General features: G+C 48.8%; 4 protein-coding genes across 4 annotated transcripts; 1 reads left to right on the top strand and 3 right to left on the bottom strand.

Annotated features, from left to right (window-relative positions):
• Window positions 1–3,186: 3,186 nt before the first annotated feature.
• On the top strand, window positions 3,187–4,556 carry J7337_005551 (uncharacterized protein; the record flags this gene model as incomplete). The annotated part of the gene is made up of 3 exons (XM_044823227.1): window positions 3,187–3,272; window positions 3,479–3,694; window positions 3,833–4,556. 3 exons carry the CDS (start codon window positions 3,187–3,189, stop codon window positions 4,554–4,556), a joined length of 1,026 nt encoding a protein of 341 aa, XP_044681718.1.
• A 1,759-nt stretch (window positions 4,557–6,315) lies between these two features.
• J7337_005550 (uncharacterized protein) lies at window positions 6,316–8,636 on the bottom strand (the record flags this gene model as incomplete). Its single annotated transcript, XM_044823226.1, has 2 exons — window positions 6,316–8,161; window positions 8,209–8,636. The coding sequence occupies 2 exons, from the start codon at window positions 8,634–8,636 to the stop codon at window positions 6,316–6,318; spliced, it is 2,274 nt and encodes a 757-aa protein (XP_044681717.1).
• Window positions 8,637–13,966: 5,330 nt separating this feature from the next.
• J7337_005549 (uncharacterized protein) lies at window positions 13,967–15,019 on the bottom strand (the record flags this gene model as incomplete). The annotated part of the gene is made up of 1 exon (XM_044823225.1): window positions 13,967–15,019. The coding sequence occupies one exon, from the start codon at window positions 15,017–15,019 to the stop codon at window positions 13,967–13,969; it is 1,053 nt and encodes a 350-aa protein (XP_044681716.1).
• A 1,870-nt stretch (window positions 15,020–16,889) lies between these two features.
• J7337_005548 (uncharacterized protein) lies at window positions 16,890–18,323 on the bottom strand (the record flags this gene model as incomplete). Its single annotated transcript, XM_044823224.1, has 1 exon — window positions 16,890–18,323. The coding sequence occupies one exon, from the start codon at window positions 18,321–18,323 to the stop codon at window positions 16,890–16,892; it is 1,434 nt and encodes a 477-aa protein (XP_044681715.1).
• Between the last annotated feature and the right edge of the window lie 841 nt (window positions 18,324–19,164).

Below are 19,164 nucleotides of genomic sequence, written 5' to 3'. Positions count from 1 at the left end.
TACGTTATACTCCACCTGCAATCAACCAATTGTCTAGGCATTTATTTATATTACCAATTTAGACAACTATCCTATATATTATATACACATTTATGAGTAATTTCCATAGAGCCACTGTGTGCTCTGAAAAGCAAGTGATGGGTACTATAATATTGTTCGTACGTTCTATTCTATATTGTTTTGACGTTCCATAGCTTTCACACTTGTTGCAGGTTGGTCACACGTTTTCCTGATTCGTCTGTTAAACATTAAAAATCTGGTCCTACTAGGAATATTAGCTCGAGTAAGTAGACGTGTCGTGTTTAGGCTATTGCGTTAGCAATAGCTTCCCAGAGTCTTCACACTTAGGGTCCCTTATCGTGAAGGGCATGAAGGGTTCACCAGCAGAAGAGACGTTTTTGTCGTAGAGTCACCAGGGATACTGTTCCTGGTGGTCTGAAATGCCGACGCCATTCGGGAAATATTTTCTCGACGAGAGCATATCCCAAAGTGTGCGCCGCAACATGAAAAACTACGTCAATTCAGCTATGATGTCTTTGCCGCCGAAGGGGAGATTTGGAGGTACAAAGAAATGCAATACAGGGTTCTTTCAAAGATCGATACTGCCCTTTTACTCAGAAGTTTAATTCAAAAGGCCCAAGTACTGGTAGAAATGTCGACGGGACTGGCGAGAGGGATAGCGGTACCATCGCTACACTCAACCAGAATAGAATGAGGCAGACGACGAATTTTATCCCCTTCCCCGGGTTTGGAATCTACTGAATATCGCCTGGATAGTCACTGCTCTCAAAAGCTGACCCAAAGATGACTAAGTATGGATATCTTAAGTCGATTGTATTGCTACGACCATTGCAGCCGCCTCGACGAATATTCTTATGCTTCCCCTGAACATCCTGGCCTCTCTGTAAGTGCAGCACAAAGCCATGTTAAATCATCAATGCTAACCAACAATAGTGCTGTTGCCGTTCGCGAGGACTCAAATTGCGGGGAAATCTTCCAGAGAGTTTGGATAGTATATGGAGAAGCTGATCGACGAAAGGATTATTGAAGTCCGCCAAAGTGAGCGTACAGATGATATGGGCCTCACGGGCGGACTGAAAGATCCAGCTGTAGTACTGATGCCGGTTCTCGCCCGCAAGGCATAGTGCTGCACAAAAGGGACAATACCACAGGATGATGTTCGTGGAAACACCTTTATTAGGTATGCTAGCTGCAGGACATGAGACAAGGCAGGTGTGCCTCAGTTTTATTGTTAGAGCTGGCAAACAACTCAAGTACCGCAAAGAAGTCTTCGCGGTGCCATTAACGAGATATGTGGTGATGGTTATCCATCATTGTGCGACTATGAAAACCTGATCAACATCAGCATGGCCAGCATGTCGGGCGTTTGTATCAACGATAGTCCATGAATGACATATATATCTGCGGTTTTCGAAATTCCTGTAGAAGTGTCTCCGAAACAGGGTCAGACCATAACTATCGACAACAAGAGTCATTTGCACAGAGCAAGACATTCATGCCGTCGTGCCGTAATCCACGGTGGTGGCCGGGACGACTAAGCCTGATTAATGGCTGCAAAGACGACATTAACGAATGGGTCTCCGAGCTGCGGCATCAAAAGAGCCGCGAATCAATAGCAAGATCAACAGGGTCAGAGGGCGCCAGCCCCAGAATGAGGAATTTGGAAGCCCTACTACAAGCACACATCTCTTTCGGCCAGAGGTAGACTCGTTCGTCTCCTTTCAGCGAAGGGCCAAGATCACGCCTTGGCCGACGGATTTCTGAGCAAGGGATCATTGCTACGCTTGTGGTTTTGATCAAGGAGTACTTCCTGGAGTTGGCTACAGATGATCGGACTAGTGATGAGAAATGAACCGAGAGGCGAGGCGCAAAGTACCTAGGTATACGCAAAAGCTCAATCGAGCAGCAACACGAAAACACACTTATATATGGATCAAATATGCCGGTGGTAGTAGCATATAAATCCATTCGCGCCCCAAGAGCTCGGCTAATAAATACCAATGCCAGGACTGTCCTGTACCTTGAACCAAGTGGTGTAGTCCAACCAACACAACTTGGAACCGCATCTCAACTCCAATCACGAATTTAGCATGGATGTATTATGCAGGCACCGTAGGAACACTTCCATTGGCCATGTGTTCAAATTCAGCTCATGATTATTGCTCGTCCTCTCTTAACCAGCTTGACCGGCACATGCCCATCGGTGATTAGAGGAGTAGCACTGAAGTTACAATCTGTATCTTCTTTCTGGTTCATCTCTTGACTGTCAGTACTCGACTACTATGGATGTCTAATACCTGCATGACTACATACTTTATACTGATATCTGTCAAAAGACCAAATTTGACATCGTTAATAATATCGATTGTGGCAGATGTTGTCATCGGCTCTCGGGGGGGCAAGAAAACAACGAACCTTGATATAAGGCGTCAAAATAAACATAGTAAAGAGTCCCCTAAGCTTAGGTTAAATTTACCTAAATATTTTTATCACTTATAGTTAAGGTCTTAAGTTTTCTTTCCTCCCCTAGATCGGATTGTATGGAATAGAGAGCTCCCCACTCGAACCAAGCTCCTTCAAAATCTAGGTATGGCTGGCGGATGGATAATGAGGTCATTTTTTACGCGAGAGGGCCCGATACACTTCAATTAGGTTGTTAGAAGAAATGGAAATGGAACGTCAATGGCACCAAAACCTATTTTCCTACCTACCTGTACTCCGTACCTAGCTGGAATTCCCTAGGAGCTCCAAATTTCCGTCCTTTAATCGGGCGCTTCTCTCACAACAAAATCATCCACACCTTTCCTGCGGGGCATGACCATCAGATCGAAGGGGAAGCCACGGGAGTTAAAAAAAACAAACATAAACAAGGGACTGGACCCGCTGCTCATCATTGTTGACACTTGACACGGGCCCTTCCGTTCTTCACCAGCCTAGGCCAGCCCATCAGCCATCAGCCGTCCCCCATCCAACGTGGAACCCCCCCAAACAACACATTCGAGCTTGTACCTCTGTTCTTCATCACCATCACCAGCTTCACTTTCTCCTCCTGGCCGTGGCCCAGTCTCCCACCCCGTATAAATATTATACTTTCACTTGCAACGAACGCCCTGTCAATTGCTGAAATTCGCTTTATGCGCATTCGCTTTCAACCTATCCACCAACATGTCCAACCACAGATACAACTCTTGGCTGAAGACCAAGAAGAAAGGCGAACTCGAGAATCTTGCCGAGTCTGTTGGTCTCTCAGAGTATGTTTATTCCACCTCGATCTACTGATACACGTGCCGGTTTTCGCGCGCACCACTCGTTCTCCAATATCGCCCGCATCTTCTTTCTTTGTTCTTATTTTGCGCCCAAGCATGCATGTCCAAGCGCTTTCGCGACGCGCCCACTCTACCATCATGACCCCTCCATGCGATTAAGGAAACACTCTTGTGCTGACACGTATATGCAGTATCGACGGCTACAAGAAAGATGACCTTGGTGTGGCTCTTGATAACTTCCTCACTGAGAACTCGACGCGCTTTCTCGCCAACCCCGAGCTCGCTGGCTACTTCAACAGTCGCTCCAAGGCCCAAGGATCACCAGTCAAGAAAGAAGTGTTCCGTGAAGATGCCCTGAAGGTAGTCCGGAGACGACCCTCCAAGGCTGTGGAAGAAGTGACCCCCGAGTGAGTGACCTCCCGTCTTCCAAGAGCCTCTGGCGCGTTTTGCGCCTCTTCTGAATTGGGCGCGCGCGACCATACAAATAATGCATCGCGCGTCGCGATTGGAGTAACTAAGCTAACATGATGTTTTCTGTACCATAGAAGCGACGATGCCTCTTCTCCCCAAGCTCCATCGACAGCACTCGTCGAGACTCCTGGTCGCTCTCTGACCGAGGTCGCATCGCGCATCGCGCTTCCAGCCACTCCCGCTGATGTTGCTCTCGCTGTTGATCGCTCCACTAGTATTGTGCGCCAGCGCGTCTCGTCACTTTATGAGGAGAGTGGAATCACTGAGGTCAGTCATGCGACTCGCGACACTCTCAGCACCGTCACCAGCATCCTATTCTGCGTCGCGGGTTGGGAGCTTTGGAACGTTCGGCGCGAAATTCTGAGCAATGTTTACGCGTTTACAATTCCCGCCATCAGCGCACTCGGCACATCGGACTACCCTGTCTATGTTCCCGATATGTTCCTTCTTCTGACGTCTAGCTTCTGGTCTCCAGCCTTGACTTGGATACTGACCAGCGTCATCATCCCCTCTTTTGCTGGTTACTTCTTCAACCTGAGTGCGACAAGCCCCCCACCTTCGCGCGGACGCCCTCGCCCAAGCCATGCCGACTATGTCGTCGATCCCTTGACTTTCAGCATCGTCAAAGCCTTGGTTTCATTCGTTGTTTACGGGCAAGGCGTTAATTTTGGCGGTCTTCTGAACGATCTGTCTATAATGCGCCTCGAGAACGCCATCTATGGTGGCTATAAGGGTATCCTGACGGGCACTGCTGTCACTGCCGTGGTCAGCATTTATGACGCCGTTCTGAGGAAGTAAGATGTTTCGAGGTGAGCCCATTGTTATACAGGGTTACTGAATCTCGACAACCTCATATACGATTTGGGAAGCAGCAGCAGAGATGACGAGCAACCTGTATCACTCGTATACTCAGCGACACTCGCTTGAGTTTTACAGTCTTGCCGTAACTCGGAAACTTGCATTTGGGCGTCATGGCGTTGGAGGGGCTTTGAGTGTTGAAGGCGTCAGGGGATTTTGATACCTCGAGGATAACTGTGTTCTCTTGTCTTTGCCTCTTCAAGATGGTACTTTTGGGTTAAGCAAGTCGTTGTGATGCGCCTTTGCCTGCGATCTGAAGCGTTCACCAGCCCTTCGTCGTTGAACGAAGTCGAATGTGAGTGACGGGGCAAGGGATTCCCCGGAAACGCACGAAATGGGGAGCGCATATTGCTCTATACTATATTGACGGCCAGCCTGGACCTGGCATTTAGTTCTTTTTAAATTGATATTTTGGTGTCATTCTGAGTTGGGACATGGAGACGGGTTAGTTGGAAGAAGGCGCCTTCAATCGAATGGATAATGGCTGAGCTTTATAGTAGTGACTTTCGAATTATGAACAGATATATGTCCTGAATGACTCTTCTTCTCCCCTCCTACATTCCAAAAGACCACTGTTGCTCGAGATGAATCGATGTGAGTGATTTGTGAAAACATCCCATCACCAATTCTTGAATAACAAGGTCTTGATCACGAATGAACTATGACAACAGAGGCCTCCCTTTCGTGCTAATGCTTACTGGTTACACATCAGTGTTCCTTATGGTGTCGAAGCAGTTCGTGTAAAAAGTTTGGCCCCTGATCTCGAATCTTTTCTCTGCATTTGTAGCGAGTTTACATCTGCCCGAAGCTGACTTGAGGAACCAGCAAATGAGGCAGCAAATTCATTCCCAAAAGACTTTAAGCAAGGGAAAGACATGTGGTCCTATCGCTAAACCGACTGGAACAAGTCCAGTTTACTTCGGAAGTCGCCCGTTGAGCAACGTTTGGCCTATGTTACGAGTATCAACAATCAAACCACAAGGTTGGTTTCAAACCCAGTTAGAATTTCACACCAAACTGCCACCTCTAATACTAGATTGAATCTATACAAGTCGCACCATGTTCACATTTGTCTTCCCAAAATCCCCCGGTCCAGAACGCCCCGTAGCATGCGCGGAGAACCCTTCCGCGGTTGGTCCCGGATGCCTCGTACCCAGAAACGACAAGCCACACTGATTGAGTGACAAAAGTAAAATAAAATAAAAAGAACAGAGAATTAACAGACAAGTCGAGAACTGTGAATTTTGGGTTTGAAATATGCAGACAACCTCGAATGATTCCCAGCCAAGACGACAGGGGAATGAATTAGGACGACGTTCTGGAAACCCTTGGCCGAGAGAATACCCAAACGTTGGAAGTGAAGAATAAGTAAGGTATGATAAGGTTCAAATAATAAAGTGTCTAGGTAGTTCTAGGACGAGTTCGTTGGGTCCGTAAACGGAATGCAAGCCGGACGAAGGAAGGAACTGGATAAAATCCATGCATAGAAATCGCGTCATCTCCCTCATCGTCATGGTGTTACTAGGAATCGGATGTCTTGCCATTCAGTAGTCGTGGGTATATTTGTACAGATGCTCCTGCAAATGCATATGTGCGTGGTGATGTCTGTCGTGTGCGCTGGTAGAGTGAGGACATGTAGCGTCGCCTTGCTCATGACGGCGACAAGGTTGAAGAGGGACTTGGTTTCGCGTCCCTAGGCTCAAGGTTTCTCTGAAGGATGCTCAAACTTGATGGGATGCACCAGCATACCACGCAGACATAACCGGCCGCTGCTATTCTCGTTCATCTCTTCTGTCTTGCCACCTCTCTCCCGTCCCTCATTGGCACGACCTCCATGCTTGCCACGGCCATCTAGCTGGGCATAGCCCAACCATCGGCGCCACATCAGACCAGCGAACTCGCTGTTAAAGTACCAACTGGTGCCCTTGTGATTATGCTCGTTGAGTTGGTCAAAAGGACTGCCAGGACCAGATGTCGAATGATCACGGCCGGCGTTGAAGGCTGCATCGATTTCACTGAAAGGGTACCAGGCTCGGTCGAGGAAAATTGGGTGTGGGGCGTACACTCCCTTCATACCATGATGCAGCGCGACTGTTGGAGGGAACATCTCGGAGAACATGGTATGGTGGTATCGCCAAACCTCTTCATGCATGGACATCAGCAGACGACGACTGAGACGTGATGCAGTAATGATGGCGCACCGTCGCGGAGGAGGAGCCTTGTAACCTGTAGCATCGTCCGAGAAGACCCAGCCAGATTGCTCCGTGTCGAACAGTGGGTTGAGAGTGATAATATCAGCCTCTTCACCAACGCCACATTTGGATCGATCGGGAGCATCAGAGCTGCATGAAGGGGGCATCATCGACTGACCCCACTCATCATGTCGTAGCTGTTCCTTGCCCTCGAACGATACCGGGCCGAAGATGGGAGCGCGACCTGAGGCCAGAGTGTCTTGCTGCACAGTTTGAGAAAAGTTCTCCCAAGTGCCATGGTAGGGAGGAATATAGTAACGAGCGCTGCGTTCCCAGAGAAGGGTGCGAGGCTGCTCCTTGGCCCACTTGCCTAGGCGGTCAAAGAATTCGTAGTAGCTACCCAGATACCGCATATCCATCTCCCAGTTCCAGTAGTGTTCATACTCGGGGTGTTGCATAGCGAAAACTTGGAGAGGGAAGTGAGCGCTACGGTAGATGCCGTGAATATCGGCACCACTGGGGTTCTCGATCGTCTCGCCAAATCGTCCGGGGTACATGAGTCTCATTTGAGGCTCACTCCAGAGCGATACCAGGCCTCGAAACTCAGCAGGGACGTTGTCATTGATGATACGCTGTACAGTCCACTTATCAGACCAGATGGGCTCATCAATATTTCGCACCTGCATCAGGAAGTGAACTTGGTATTCACCACCTGATCGCAGGGAAAGCTCACTGATAAGCGCCCGGAAGTTCAGCACAGCTAATTCAGTCCACTTGAAGCCGGTGTATGTTCGAACAACGACGGCAATGCGTCCCTTCTTATCGCCTGTCTCTGAGAGTTCCTGAGTGTCAGGGTTGACCTGCTTGAATCTATGCTTATTGGCCTTGTAGCAGTCTTCCTGTGCATCTGCCCAGTTGACATCGATGTAGTTGATTTTCCCAGTCTCTGCCCAAACATGCTCGTTACCAGACGCCTCGGTGTCCAAGCCAGTATCTAGACCGCCCTGGGCTCTGCTATAACCCAGGCCGTAAGGTCCATACCGACTGAAACGATCGAAACAGATGTCGTCTCTGAGTCCGAGGAGCTTGTACGAACCGATGGCGGGGTCCGGCATGTGCTGAGGAACACCATTGTAAGCATACAGATCAGGAGCAGGTACCGTTTTCTTGGAGTCGAGATAGCAGGTCTTGACATCGCTGCCATGGCTGTAAGGGATGTACTTCTGAGGCTTAGGCACATGGTCGCTCATAGTGGGAGAGGGCATCGGAGCCTTATCAGTAATATTGGGATATTCGGGAACAAGGTTGGCTTTGCTGACAATAGTCCGAAGACCGTGGAAGTACCCGTCGAGGCTGAATACATGGTTAGTAAAAGCATTAAACTAGACTGTTCGACGTACTGAGGGAATCTCAGCCAAGGCATCTTCTCAAGTTGCGCAGCAACTTCTTTCTTTTCATCAGCAGTAACATATTCGTTTTCAGGAACGGTTTCGAGCTTTCCATCACCATCCATATCACCAGTGAGCATTACAACAGTTTCGCCGTGTGTGTTCAAGACGGTGGCGGTCGCAATGGGTTGCTGAGTCTTGGTGCCGCTCATCTTTCCAACACTGTAGCCAGAATTTCGGGATTTTATAAAAATCAGGGTGATGAGCACAGCCACGCCAAAAAGCCAGGTCAACACCCTTCGGGCATGGCAGGGGCCCAGAAGTGATCGCATACGAAGTCTTGGTTTCTTCGTTTTTTCTGAAATGATGGAATAGGGGAGAAGAGGATCGATCTTCCTGCCCGATGGGCCTCGCGAGTTATTGTTGTTGCGGGCGGCCATGGTGACTGAATGGCGCCGCTGCATACTAGGCTGAAGAGTCTGGCACGCTTAGGCCGAGGGGTTATCGGTTCGCAAGAGTTTGTACAGCGGGTACGTGCGATGGTAAGATTTACTGGTCGAGACAGGTGATGGCGAAAATTAACTTGTATGCAGAGCGAAAGTCGTCGTGGAGCCGGCCGACATCGAAGGGTTTATTTCAACAGGTTGCAGGTGAAAGTAACGACTGGCAGTCGTCGAGATATCCTGGAAGGTAAGTCGACGAAAGATGTTATCCGATAAAAGGCGGAGGATGAGCAGGTGAAAAGACTACCTCGTCATGAGACGACGGCAGTGAGATCAAAGGAGGTAAGGGTGAGGCTGAACAGCACAATCGCACGGCGCGACGCAAACGATTGAAGCAACACGGGATCGGTGCTTGTCGAATTTGCGATTAGAAAAAGAGGGCGTCGAGGAGAATGACGAACAGGCCGAGCGATGAGCGAAGGCGTTGACGAGGGGGAAAAGAAAGGAGGGGGGGAATAAGAGAAAAGAAGTTGACCAAGAAGAGATAGGAGGGAGAAAAAAAAAGCGAAGCCAGACCAGGCCAGGAGAGGAGAGGCGAGAGCAGGGGATTATGGACACGGGACAAGGGGTTGCTGTCCAGGACCTTGCAAAGGGCGATAGGGGGACGAGGGAGGAAAGCACTCAGGGCAGGTCTCTACCTACGACTGCACAGTACAGCTCGGATGTACCTACGGATGGGGCCCGCTAGGTACGGGACTCCGCTAAAGGGACCAGGAAGGATGGACAGTGGAAGGGGTACGGAGTATGGCTACCTACCTACCTACCTATGGAACCTCATTTAGGGAGTAGGGACAGTCTTCTGTAGGTGACATTTACTTTCTATGTATCCATCTCATACGTAGTAGGTATGCAAGGTATCCATACTGTAGATACATTTTGTACTGTGTTATTTACACCCATCTTCTTGACTGAAGGCCTCTCTAATTTAGACCTGCATCTGGTGGTGGCTGTCATGGTTTAGGCAGTCAGGAACCTCACCTATGCCCCGGAGAGCTCGGGACGCACGACTGCAGACAGGATGTTTAGAACTGATGCAAAGAGCAGCGTTCGACGGACCACAAATAGGTGTTTCTCAGTGGCTGTGTTGAGAGCAAAGGAGAGGCAGGCCATAGGGAGAGGAAGAATGACCCAACTCACTGATATCAGAGACCCTAGGAAATTTGGGATGTGCAAATGGTACCTACGCTGCACAGTGAATGGCGGACAGTACTCCGTACATGTAAGGTGTCTTCATCTTCACCTCGGGCAGTTTCGAGACCAGGCCTGCAGGGAAGTTTGTACTTCCAAAAAAGAAAAAGCCAAGTCTCGCTACTGACAAGGGACCCAGGGAACTTGGGCCAAACGTCAGGCATTTGGAGAACATCGAAGAATTAAGACTGGAACATGGCTCCGTTCAAGCTTTAGAGACTGGATGCCAAAAGCTCCAGGAACGGTAATGAGTGGTTCACTGGTAACTTCTTCAGCTCGCTTTCAGCACCGAAAAGTACCTAGATTTTGCCGAATCAACGGGCGCCTTGACAATGCCTTTCCCCTTGACGGTCTATTATCAGACGGTGTTGCCGGGGGTGGAGACAGATGTCCAATGAGAAACACTATATCCTTCAAATATCCAACCAACGATCGAAATCAAACGCCTTCGGGGCATACCTGATACTCAATTGGCTGAGCAATTTGGATATTGGCAAGTCTCCGCTGACCTGACATACATACAGTACTATCGATGGCCTTGGGAACCAATCCGTTGCAGCTCCACGTTGTAAACAATCAACAGGGCCGTTACTGTTGTGGACATGACAATGTCATCGCCGACTCTACTGCCGCCATCGCTACCGCTGTCCTGGAGACGGGCTGCTGATGCTTCACTAGTTGTTCCGTATTCTCTACCGACGAAGAGGACAGGACGATGTTTGTCAAGGACAATCGATGGCAATCGCTTCCAGCTAAGCCTTGAGTCCTTGCTTGGCCCAAGCCTTGCATCCCCTGTCATTGCGCCATATCCCAGCAACGTTCTGTCGCTTCCACCCCAATCAGAAAGATTAGAACGCGCACTGGGGGCTCCATGGAACATGGGCCCGTGGGTCTCCGAGCGAGGGCCAGTCCGCCCCTATTGTTAGTGAAGGGAGAGGCTCTCGTGGCTGATTATGGCGCACTTTGTCAATCATGAATCTTCTGAGCTCAAACATTGCCATGCTTGCCTCTGGCTGTGGTTGCGCGTCCTGCAACTCCTGATCGGCGTCTGATTCGAGGCCACGGAATCAGCCGCCTGTCATTCACGACAAACCCGTCGCCGGTACGGCTCTGTCTCTTCGTGTCCTGGACGAGGCATCAAGCATGGAACTCGGAACTGTCCCTATCGCACTGCGACGTAAGCAGAGTGTACCTACATATGCTGAGATCTCCAGCTAGAGACCCGCCTGGAAGTCAATGGGTTCGAGGCATGTCTCACTGGCAAATGAGTGCCGAGAGCGACCCTCCTCTTTTATGCTTGTTGGCATCTCATTTCGACCCTTTCCGAAAAGTCGTCACTCCAATTATCGATAGTAAATTAGCTCTGAATTGACAACAAGCAAGCCGTTGAAACAATCCCTTTCTTGCGATATAGATCGATGTCGTCGGTTTAGAATCTTTTGCTGAACAATTAGACTAAAGACATGAGTCGGTGAATCTTATCTGCGCAAACCCCGATTCTCTCTCCCAGCCACGCCCCCCTTCCATCCAGTCGAAGGACAGGGACACACGATGGGCGAGGGTCCTCCCGCCACGCGTCCTTAGGGTCTACTCCAATTATTTCTTTTCCACGGGTGTCAAATGGTTTATTATGACTGTGGACATTCATAACGGAGAATTGTATCAAGTAAAACTGTTGGAGATTGATGCACACTGCTTCATTCTGTAACGTTGGTTGCGAAGCCTTGTATGCCGATCCGATCCAAGACAATGTCAACGTCAACAATAATCTGAGAATAGCAACCTGACCCCCACTGTCGGTCTTTTTCAGGGTCAGCCAACGTGCCGATTTGATTTTACACAATCTCACGATTAGCCATCGAGCCTGTCGTGGCCGTACAATCTGCATATTTAATATAGTTGATTCTACCTGAAGGAGAGCAACGGCGAGTCCACTCACTCTCAACCAACCTGCTCTGCGATTCAGTAGAGGCGAGAATCCATGACCGTTGAAGTTTGAACTGTCTCCTTGGCCAAGCTTTTAGCCATGGTTGCATCGCGAGAAGTCACCAACGCCACAGGTTCCACCTCCAAATGAAGTTCAGCGACAGGGGGGCTGGCGAGCAAAGTTGACAATAATAAACAGCACATGTTATCTGAGATGGACCAAGGCGCAAGGCCAGTAGCAACAGATTGCCAAGGGCTGCTCGATTGCTGACACGAAGTCACCAACTGGGCGTTTTAGTGCGTGCAAGGGGCGAGCGAACCAGTTCTGAAGATGCATGCATCGCCTTGCCCAAGGTACCTACTCTGTAGTCAGGCTCTTTCTGCTTACAGAGTAAACCCAAGACGTTGCAAATCGCTGACTTGTTAATTAGCTCATCGTTCACTGCGATGTATTCTTTTGTCTGTCATCGTTGTGTGTACGTACGTACGTTTATACTGTGGATATTGACAGAACCATCGGAAACGTCCGTGACTCAGCATCCAATGTTCTATTGTTGGAGATGCACTATGTACGCAACGTGGTAGTTATCACTGTGGTTTATGCTCCCCGACGGAGACCCTTCGCATACATAATGTCCCCGTTCTCGTGTTTCGTCCGTGTAACGTCTTGCTGGCGATTATGCTGTCACAGGGCGACCGACCATGGTGTGGGGGGTTTCCCGAGTCTACTTGAAGGTTGTGCCGATGTCGTTGCAAAAGTATAATGCATTATGGTATCCACTATGTTTCTTTATTAACTTGAATATGCTTGATATTTGAGATCCGATGCCTTCGTATTCTTAAGCGAGCGTTTGACTTACATCAAAAGAGGACCCGCCATTTTCTGATCAACGAATTCCTTGGCAATTGGTATGTTTATCGCTACCTACCGGCCTACCTACCTACCTGAGGATGATTGACTGGGTCGTGGTTCATTTCCTAAAGTCCCCAACCCCAATTGATACTAGTTAGAGGCAGTCGTTGTGAGAATCCAATCTCCAAAGCTATGCAAGGTCATTTCAAATGCGGCGGGTCTCGCGGTAAGGCCAAGTTGGAAAAGCTGGTGTTGACCAGTCACCACGCGGCAATTGACCAGCCCTGCATCGTTATCATCTTATTTTGGCGTCTTGAGCTAGTTACAAAGGAATCTCTCATCTCAACCGCTTAACTCAACTGGGGTTGAGATTGACTTGCGGGCCGGAATCCCTCAAAATCTCACGGCCACTACTAGTGTAAGGTAGCTCACCATGCTGCGTTGCGTTGCACGCTGGAACTCGACATGAAGAGAACAGGTATTCTTGCGTTTTGCAAGGTGTTCGAACATGTATCATCCCCACCCCAACCCAACCCAACCCAACCCTATTGTGTATCGTACAGGCTAACTGGCCAAGACGTTAAGGCCAAGGTAGTACCGTGTCACCTTGAATTCAGAGAAAACGACGAGCACATACATGAGCCTATGGTAAGCCTAACACTAAGCCTAATGTTTAAGGTTGAGTTGTCTTTCTACTACACTCTGTATGCACACACATTTCCATCCACTGCACCCTTCCCACTCTGAGGATGTCACCAAACAACATGGCTTGCGTTGATACAGTTATCGGTTGGTTACATCTTTCAGCAAATGGGTGATAGTTAGGTAGTGGCAATAACACGGCCCTGTAGTGTAACAGTAGCAACGGGGAAAATGTTGTAAGGCTGGCTTGGCTTATCTACTTATTATTAGCTCCCAGGTTCTTCGGTTCTCATCTGAAATGAGGCTGGGGTGAACAACAAACTTTGACATTTCTCCTCCAATACATTACATCATAATATATTGATTGTATCTACGTATCACATGGAATTAATGATTGATAAGTGCAACACATTTATCGTCTCTTATTTTCTACTGCCTTATTTCACCTGAAGTGACAGCCCTATTTATAGGAAAGTGAAAGCTCACGGAAATGCCAAACAACCTCTCCGCTTCACTTCTTTGCCCTTACTAGATTCTCAGTTCTACTCCAAATGCTGGCCATTCAGTCTCGCTATCCTCGGTATTACAGCTTGCGCCTACATCTGACCAATGATGTCTCCGCAAGATGTCCCTTTCTAGTCCTATTCCTTTGCAAGAATCAGGTCTCACGGCCTATGTTTCGGCTCTGCTGTTCTGGATCACTCCTGTCAAACGCAAAGCTTGGCCCCAATATTTGAGCACTTTTGGATCGATCTGTATCCATATTATGATCGGCTTTGACCTCGTTCTCATCTTCCTTGGGACCTTCTAGCCTTGCTTGAGTTCTCTCTCGCCAGCCTTTCCCCCATCGAATTGCAGCCATGGTCGCCAGAGCTGAGCCTATCAAATACGCTGCTGAGATGGTCGAAAACCATCCAATGCCGACTGCTTCGACTGCCGGTAGAACTACAGCTGAAGCGATGCAGCCAACCAAGTATCTCGCGAAAAAGTTGGTTGCAGCCACCTCTGCCCCATGGCCAGGCATGACATCGAGACAGTAAGTGTTGTACGAGGGAAAGCAAAACAATTGCGCCACGCCCTGTACGAACATGGCGATAACAGGCACTGGAATACCTCCAACCTCCCTATCGACACTCCAGCCATATACCAGCATGCTTCCCGGCATGATTGCGCCCATGAAAGGCAGGGTGGATCGAAGTCGATCTTCTGGTATACGGACGCCTCCACGTTTCTTGATCCATCGCTTGGCCATCATGTCCGCCCAGTGCCCACCTCCGAAAGTCCCTACCAGGTAACCGAAGCCGGGTGCCAGGTAAAACAGACCCGACAGCAACGGCGAGTCGAGCTCGAAGCGGGGATTCAAAACATAACGGACCGGTGTTAGGAGGCTATACATGTTCCAGGTTAAGGATGCACTGCCAAAAGCCACCAGTACAATATTGAAGAATTGGAATAGTCGCAAGACTCGCATCGGGCTGATCATGCCGAGAACCTTCAGTGTCCTTTTCTTGCCCGAGAGGCTTCTCAGATCGTTGATCTTGAGGTGATGAGCTGTTTCGCATACAACAAAGTACACGCCGAGTACTCCGGCAGCAGCCAGTCCTGTCTGAAGCCAAAAGATAGTCCTCCAGGACGAACATGTTACGATGATACCGCCCAAAAATGGTCCAAATGCAGGACCAACAAGTGTGCCGGTCAGAAACCATCCCATTGCTGCACCGCGCTCTATTGGACGGTAGATGTCACTATTCTCATATCAGCGGCAATGGCTCTTAGGGCACTCGATGCTATTGAAGCTCCTTGAAGATCGAGCTGGCCATTTGAGTCAACAGCCAGACTCTAGAGGTTGGTTGCTCAGAGTATGAATATCGAGCAAGTCTAGGTTATTGTTGCGATCACCAATAAGATGGTTCACTGTCTTACCTGTGACCCAGGGTCCTTACAAGGACATAAGGCATTTTATAAGTAGAAGACTGAAAAACCTGGCAACTTACCCAATGCATGCTGGGCCGATGAGAATGAAAGCTGTGCCCCCAAACGCCGAGGCCGCCCGAAAGACGATAAACGAGGTGAGGTCAGGAGCCAATGCAGTGGCCAGACTGAGTAAGAAGAAAATAGTCGAAGAGGACAGGGCTGCCTATGAAAGTGTCAGCGTTTTCCCTGCTCTTATGGACACTCCGTCAAGACTTGGGAAATGAGTTGACTTCCTGGTTCCAACCCGAGCACCACAAGCACTTACACTCCGCCTTCCATAAACCTGGCTCATGGGCCCCCAGAATAAAGGTGATAACGCCATTACAATCATATACGCTGCATTACTAAGATTTATAATGCTTCCCGTGCTGTTGAAAGTCCTCGCGACCTCTGGTGTCGCCGCTAACACTGAAGTGCTCGATATTGGCGATAGAAACGCCCCAAACGACAGGACGGTCACGATAGCAACTTTGCGTCTTGAGGAAACTTTGTCAAAGATCTCATCACCTGCCTCGCGGTAAGGCACATCGCCATCTGACGCAGTGATGATGGCAGCCGGTTCGAACGCATCGTGGCCAGATATGTGTGATGTTGTGCGATTGATAGCGTCTTGGGTTGGGTCTCGGACTGTAGTCTGTGGGGAAGATTCTTCCTCGCTCATGGCAGATGATGATATTCCATCCTGTGAATCCTGTAATGTCTTCGGCATGGTAATCAGTGGGCTCTAAATCTTGATTTGGGTTTCCGGGAAGAATGTGGATTTACATTCCCGCATCAGACAAAAATGATCAAACAACTCAACATCTCATAGAAGTATAGGAAGTCAGAGCAATAAAGCAAACGGGACCAAAAGACCAGCAGCTACAAGGCATATATTAGCACGAGAGCTCCACATGAGGAACTCATGCAGACTTCGTCCCCGAGAGCCCTCGATTATTACATCCTAGCAAAACAGTACCATACATGGAATCATCCCCTCTCCACTTCTTCTTCACTATTAAACCTCAAGTGATCGATCACATTAATGCATAAATAGTCGCTGGTATGTCTGTAATATCCACATGGCAGTCTATTCACAATCAGCTCCATTACCGAACACCAACATCCATGACCAAACGGGCGACAAATCCCCAGGACTGGAGACGTTAGCAAGTGACTGTGAAAGATTTCGGAGTGCATTCCGGTGCAGTTGCTTACGCTGAATTTTGATTTGTTTTGGGAATAACCCGGACATCGGTTCGGGTGCGGTCTGCCGGGTCGGAATGGTGCTTCCGATTGATCCCACTTTTTATTCGGGGGTACCGTTCAGCCATTCCGTTATGAGATGTTCACCTACTCTGTAGGTGATAAACAATTCCAATGTAGGTGGCAAAAATCTTGTCCATGGGCTTACGGATCAAATCTCTTTTTAATTTTGTTTCTCATTGCGGCGCCTACAAGCAAACGCCAAGTTGTAATACAAGTTCTGTCATAGAATCAGATGCTAGAACGCCAACTCCTCCCAATGCGTGTGTATATGTTTGTCCAGTAGTCTCACCGAAAAGCCATGCCTCCCCAGGGTATTCTCATATCTAAACATGCGCACCATAGTTCCTCTGTCGTTGTTCCTAGGCCAACAGCTTCTGTACACGACTCTGTAGCACTCTATCAACGGGTTGGCTGCTACGCTGCACAACCACGTTTTCTCTGCCTCCGATTGTAACGACTCGAAGCCACTCCGGGGCGACCTCGCTGGCAATCAAACGCACGCAAGCTGCCCCCTCCTCCTTCGATACCGGAACCCGGAGAGAGTCTTTGAGCTTCTCAAGTATAACTGCCATCGTAAAAGCCTGTCGTGGCAGTGACATTGGGTTGGATAGGCTCAGCATTGAAATAGTTGCTGCAACATCGCCCACACGATTGAGGGCTGCACGTCGCTGAAGCTCGGGCCCAGAAGGGGGAAGGGGTTCGTTGGCTTTAGCTAATTGTTTTAATCGTAGCCGATCAAGCAGGCTCATCTTTGTGCCATCTGGGTTGAGGAGGGGGCTGCTGGATGCCGCGTTTTGTCTTGCTGCCTTCTCATGCTGCTTCGTCACAATGCTACTCTTAAGCTCCGACAACGCACGCTGACCTTTGTTAAGAATTGGATTCGCTGTTGTTCTGTTGTCCATGTTCTTTATCTCCACTTGGGGAAGCTCGTTTAGTGAGAGACTATCCAACGGAAGGTCAATGTCCATTTCATCGGCGGAGCGTTCGGTGCCTAATGTTCTCAAATTGATTTCAAATTGTTTCAGCAAACGCTCTTCATGGATTGGTGCCATGTCGACAGAAGAGCGCTCAACACATATCTTTCCCCGTCCATAGTCGGCAATCATGAATGGTGAATGAGTGTTGGTTTTTGTCGAAGTTTGTATAGCGATGCATCGTCGAATATCCTCGATAGTGACCTGGCGTTTACCCCACGATTGAGAAATATGTGGCGCAAGTGTGCGTATGTCGATAGGTGAATTGTTACCGTTGTGAGCCAACTGGATCATAATTGTCTTGACAAACGACCGATGTATGTCAACGAGCTCGGCAAGATGGAGAGGAAGTGCATCCTTGTCGACCGTCTGCTTGCGCAGCGTTTTGAATACATTGTCGAGCTTGGTTTGCACTGTCTTTCCTTGCCTCTTGCTCTCGGAAAGAGGTGTGGTCCCTATGGGCTTGTGGGCAGCTCTCGCCCTTGAGGGAGTTGCCTTCGCAGTTCGCTTCCCTTTCGGCACATTCTTCGCACCCCGGTCCGCAGCCAGTTCCTGGTTCTTTGATACGAGCTTTATAGGCGTGGCAAGTTCATCGTCACTGCTGGGTGCAAAAGATGCAGTCCGAGCCTTAGTTCTCGGATGGGTATCTTCTCCATCTGTGGCCGCTTTGCGTTTCCTAGTGATTACCGAAGATGCAGGCTGGGCGATAATCTTCTTAGCAGTATCGTTTGGGGTACAAGCTTTCGAGACACGGGTGAAGTTGGTAATGGAATGGCTAGCAGAAGGTGCAGCTTGGTTGCGCCTGGCCGGTCGAGGCATCCTCAAGTCTCTGTGAGAGCTGAAACACTTGAGGAAGCGATTTAAGTGAAGGAGCAGATGAGGAAATCGAAATATGAAGAGAACGACCTTTGCAAGGAAGGAAGTCGTGGTCATCAAGTGAGAGGACCCAATAGCGGAAGTTGCAGTGAAGAAAATTGAGAAGCTTGGGTAAGTAAAGGCGATGTCTTGGAAAGTGGAAATCACGTCCACGAAAAGATGGATTGTGCTCCGTCGTCAAGGGGAACGCGAAGATCTAGACGCGTTCTGGCGAACTTGCCGCGTCTCACACGCGTAAAGCTGTTCCACATACGGAATACTCGCGAATAAAGTTAAGTGGTGCACGGACCAGTACAGACGGCTGAGGGTCAGCTGTGCCTTCTGGCATAATAGTATTGCACTTTAAAGGAAGGCATTATCACTTAAGATAATAGATTTTAAATCTACTAGTCTGCTATAAGTCTGTTATTTCTACTACTATTCTATTAATCTTAAAATCTGGCTCTCTTAAAAATGGTATATATTGAGGTATAATAGCTTTATAATATAAAGATAACAGGTCTTAGGGAAGTCAAATTTCCTATCAACAGACTACCAGCACTCTGACCCAGACCCCCCCTCACCCGGGTAGGTAGGCCAGTTGCCTGACCTCGGTCAATTTTTGCCTGTACTGAATTAGCACCTCAAGCACAACTGATCTATGGTTCCATGGCTGTGATGACATTTCTATAGGAACGAAGTGTCCTAAATTTTCGTCCGTATGTCTCTATGGCCTCGAAAGACGGTATAAGTGTTAAAGCCTGTCCGTACTCCGAATACATGGGAAAGCTGAACGTCTTTGTAT

Source organism: Fusarium musae, chromosome 4, assembly GCF_019915245.1.
Source record: "Fusarium musae strain F31 chromosome 4, whole genome shotgun sequence".
Taxonomy (NCBI): Eukaryota; Fungi; Ascomycota; class Sordariomycetes; order Hypocreales; family Nectriaceae; genus Fusarium; species Fusarium musae.
The sequence above is the reverse complement of the archived record's forward strand: the minus strand, read 5'-3'. Positions and strand labels throughout refer to the sequence as shown.